A 4,891-nucleotide genomic window follows, 5' to 3' on the forward strand; every position below is an offset into this window, starting at 1 on the left:
AATTTTGGAAGAAAATACAAGAACAAAATGACAAAATAAATGAAAAATTAGAAATGATTCTAAATCTACAGATAGAAGTCCAGAAGATTAATACTAAATTCTCAGAAACAGATAACATATTGGAAGTGCAAAGGAGTAGAACTGATGCAATGGAAGACAGAATTAATGAGATTGAAGACAAATATGGAATACTTCTTTAAAAAGGGATCAATCAGAAAAAAAAAAAAAAAAAATGAAGAAAGCCTAAGGTTCATGTGGGATACCATCAAAAGGAATAACCTATGTGTAAATGAAATTCCAGAACAGGAAGAGAAAAATGAAACCACTGAGAAAATTGTCCAAGATTTGTTGGAGAACTTCCTTGATATGATAAAAGATGAGAATATATCCATTCATAAGTCCAACGAACCCCAAACAGGATAGACCCCAAAAGAAAAACACCACGACGTATCATCATCAAACTCACCAAAACCAAAGACAAAGAATCATGAGAGTAGCACAGGAAAAATTAAAAGTTACCTACAGGGGGCAACCAATAAGACTAAGCTCAGATTTCTCAACAGACATCATGCAGGCGAGAAGACAGTGGGATGGTATACATAAAACACTAAAAGAGAAAAATTTCTAACCAAGAATTATGTACCCAGCAAAACTGTCCCTTAAATATGATAGTGAAATTAGGACATTTCCAGATAAGCAGAAATTAAGGGAATGTGTTAAAACCAGACCAACCTCACAAGAGATGCTAAAGGGAGCCCTTTGGACAGAGAAGCAACAACAGCCAACAACAACTGACCATTAATACACATGATATAACCCAGAAACCAACCCAGCTATGGAAGTATCCAAAGTAAATAAGCCTACAAGATTGTAAACAGGGAACCAGAGACACCAACCAACAAATGAGGACAACTACAAACCAAAAAGAGGGAAAAAAATCTGTGTCATTACAGAACTTCTAGATGGTAGGGAAGTCAAGATAACTACAAGATAGAACGGACTGTTCTACACTTGGAAAGAAAACTATAAATCACAGGGTAACCTCAAAGAAAAATGATAAACCTTCACATCACAATAAAAAAAGAGGACCAGCAAATACTAAAACAAAAACACATGACAAAAATGACAGCAACAAATTCATATTTGCTGATAATTACATATCTGGCAAGGGACTTATCTCTAAGATTGACGGAAAATTCCAACACCTCAACACCAAAGGAATTAACAATCCAATTGAAAAATGGGCAGAAGACATGAATAGACACTTCACCAAGGAGGATATTCAGGTGGTCAGCTAATACATAAAAAGATGCTCACAATCATTGGCCATCAGAGAGATGTAAATCAAAACAATGAGAAATACCCCAGCACTGATGGCAAGGTTCGATGAGACAGAAAATAACAAATGCTGGTGGGGATGTGGAGAGATTGAGACTCTCATACACGGCTTGTGTGACTGTGAAGTGACACAACCACTGTGGAAAGCAATATGGTGATTCCTTAGAAAGTTGGAATTGGAAACACCATTTGACCCAGCAATCCCATTGCTAGGTATATATCCTAGAGAGGCGAGAGCCAGGATAGGAACAGATACATGGACGCTCATGTTCGTCATAGCACTATTTACAATAGCAAAAAGATGGAAACAACCTACGTGCCCATCAGTGGAAGCATGGATGACCAAACTATGGTATATACACATAATGGAATGCTATGCACCACTAAAAAATAATATAGAGTCTGCAAAACACCGCATAACATGGATGAACTTGGAGAACATTACACTGAGTGAAATAAGTCAATCACAGAAGGACAAATATAGTTCGTTGTTGTGGAGGATCAAGGAAAGGTTTATATATGGAGGGAAACTTTCTTTGCTGGTTGGAAGGGGTGGAAACACTGCCAAAAAAAAAAACAGCATTGACCTATGTCACTTTAGTTCTGTATATTTCACTGTACATAAATTATATTTCAATAAAATGCATTTTTTAAAAATTAAATTTTAATGTAAACAATTCTTATTTTGACATTCCATCATAACTGCATAATTTTTAAGATACCTTATATATTTAATTTTATTAACATTGTAAGTAACAAATACATTCCAAATTTACCAAAATCATTTCTAGAAAACTTTCTAATCCAAAAACCACTTACTATTTGAAGCTTGATTGTTTTCCCATCTAACTCTATAGTTCTTATTTTGAAATCCACACCAATTGTGCTTATGTAGCTTTCTGTATATGTATCATCCTAAAGGAAAAAAAATTAACGGTTAAAGTTTATGCTCAATATAGTAAATAAAATATATCTACTTTTATCTACAAAGTTTATAAACTCAAATCGTAACAAACTCTATAAACAAAACTGTAAATTGTAGTTAAGAAGAATTCTAAGTGGCTAGAGATAGGTAGAAATGTTGACTCAAGAAAAACAAGTTTAGATAATTAAGTCCCTGGTCAACTGGTTTATAACCATTTCAGCAGAAATTCTGGCCAAAGAAACTAATTCATTCTGTTATGACAATATGTACACAATGCTTTGGCTGTCGATGGCAGTGAAAGGTCTTGAGACTGCAATCCCACACGCACACTCTCTGCTCTGCTCCGGGAAATAAACGAGAGCAAAGCAATTCTCAAGACCACAATCCCATGAAGTCTGTTTTGTGAACTAAGGCATGAAACTAACTAACAATGGCCGTTTATTCTATTTCGGGAATTTGCAGGGGAAAAATCAAGTATTTGAACTTTCAATTTTTTTCCTTTAATTCTTCTTAACCTTTGGCATCTATTACCACTTATCTATATAAAAGAATAGTATAAAATGGTATCTGATTTATATAAAATAATAATTTAAAATATCAATAAATCAAGATGTACTACAAAGTACTAAAAATCATTTTCATCGTGTATTAGAAACTCATATAAAAATACTCATTTAAGCCACAATATTTTTCTGATGTTTTAAATTTTAAGTTAATTCTTCTTGATAATTTTCATTAACACTTCTAAACCAATTACCCAAGAAATAGAAAACAATTACTTAAATAAGGTTTCAAGAAAGCACTATCAATCTATCTTTACAGAGAGAGATATCCCATGCCTCCACTTCTCAAAAGTTCACTATATGCCATTTCGCTTTTACCAAAGACCTGTATCACTACCTGTTCTCATTAACCAAGAAAATCAAAAGAGGATTTCTGCTTTTACAAAAACAGGTGAAAAAGCGAAACTAGTGTTTAGCATATCTTGCAGTGAGCAGTTAAAAGATGGAGTGAGCCATTAAAGATGCAGTGCGCACCCTGAGCAGCAAAAGTGGTGTCGCCAAGCTCAACATCTCAGCATTAAGCCACCATTACCTTTGAACTGGGTCTGTGAATACTACATGTTAGTGTTATTTACTATGATTTGGTAGGTTATTTTTTGGGTCTGGGAAGGCTCAAAAATGTTTCCGTTATAAATTAATGGTAATTGCATCTTTGCTTTATACCATTTCAGCTTATAAAAGGTTTCATAGGAATGGTCTGCTTTTGGATAGCAAGGGAAAACTATACAATGAAACTCTAAAGCCATCTGTTGTTGCTGTTGTTAGGTGCCATAGAGTTGGTTCCGACTCACAGCAACCCTATGGTACAAGAGAACGAAACACTGCGTAGTCCTGCGCCATCCCCACTGCTACGCTTCAGCCCATGGTTGCAGCCGCTGTCAATCAATCTTGTTGAGGGTCTTCCCCTTTCTCTCTGACCCTCTACCAAGCATGATATTCTTCTCCAGGGACTGGTTCCTCCTGGTAACATGCCTAAAGTACAAGAGATGAAGTCTCACCTTTGTCCCATCTAAGGAGCATTCTGGCTATACTACTTCAAGACAAATTTTGTTTGTTCTTCTAGCAGTTCATGGTATATTCTTTGCCTACACCACCATAATTCAAATGCATCAATTCTTCTTTGGTCTTCCTTACTCATTGTCCAGCTTTCACATGTGTATGAGGTGATTGAAAACACTATGGCTTGGGTCACCTTAGTCTTCAAAGTGACATCTTTGCTCTTTAACATTTTCAAGAGGTCTTTTGCAGCAGATTTGCCCAATGTAATACATCATTTGATTTTCTGACTGCTGCTTCCATAAGTGTTGATTGTGGATCCAAGGGTCAAAAATGGATGAGGAACATATCAAAGTTAATTACCAACATTAGGTTAAATGTTTAACACTAGGTTAAACTAGCTATTGCTAAAACCAATTAATGGTGAAACAGACCAGATAATCAGGTATTAATCAGCAGAGGCAGATCTTTTAATATAAGGCGCATCTTCAAAAGCATTCTTTGGGTCAAATGTAAATATTCTTGGGTAAGTTAAAATGATTTCATTCTTTCAGGGCTTACCAAGGAAAGAATACCATTAGTTTCCAAACTTAAGACTGCTTAACCTATTTTTCAAATATTCTTGGAATGCACTAAGAAGACAACCTTTTTCTACCATAACTAGAAACTAAGGAAGTCTAAATGCCATCTCAACTCTAACAAACTTTTGTCCTTTCTATGCCTACCCCCCTAAGCCCTAGCTATTTTCCTAACACAAGATAAACATAGAGCTAATTCAGAGTTGATAAAAATCCTACTTGGAAAACACAAATAAGAAAGTATGTATCACTAAGTTTAGTTTTCTTTAGGTTAAAACAAAATATTCTTTGTCATCAGGACAACAACAGTGAACTAGCTGGACGTTTTGGTTACCTACTACCACTCTGACAAGAATATACCACAAATAGGATGGCCTTAACAAACAGGAGTTTATTATCTTACAGTTTGGAGGCTTTAAGTCCAAGTTCAAAGTGCCAGGCTCTAGGGGCTGGGTGAAAGCCCCTCAACCTTGGGGTCCAGCCCTGCCTCC

The 4,891-nt window shown here is 35.6% G+C and overlaps 1 protein-coding gene across 1 annotated transcript in view; it reads right to left on the minus strand.

The window, feature by feature from the left end:
* The window catches only part of RAB1A (RAB1A, member RAS oncogene family), a 21,958-nt gene that overhangs the window by 7,357 nt on the left and 9,710 nt on the right, over positions 1-4,891 (minus strand). Inside the window, exon 3 of the mRNA XM_042780843.1 lies at positions 2,158-2,253. Within this exon, the coding sequence (XP_042636777.1) occupies positions 2,158-2,253 (96 nt within the window). The remainder of the gene's footprint in view (positions 1-2,157; positions 2,254-4,891) is intronic.

This window comes from Orycteropus afer, unplaced genomic scaffold (genome assembly GCF_000298275.1).
Source record: "Orycteropus afer afer isolate SDZICR_OR568_19922 unplaced genomic scaffold, OryAfe1.0 scaffold00065, whole genome shotgun sequence".
NCBI lineage: Eukaryota > Metazoa > Chordata > Mammalia > Tubulidentata > Orycteropodidae > Orycteropus > Orycteropus afer.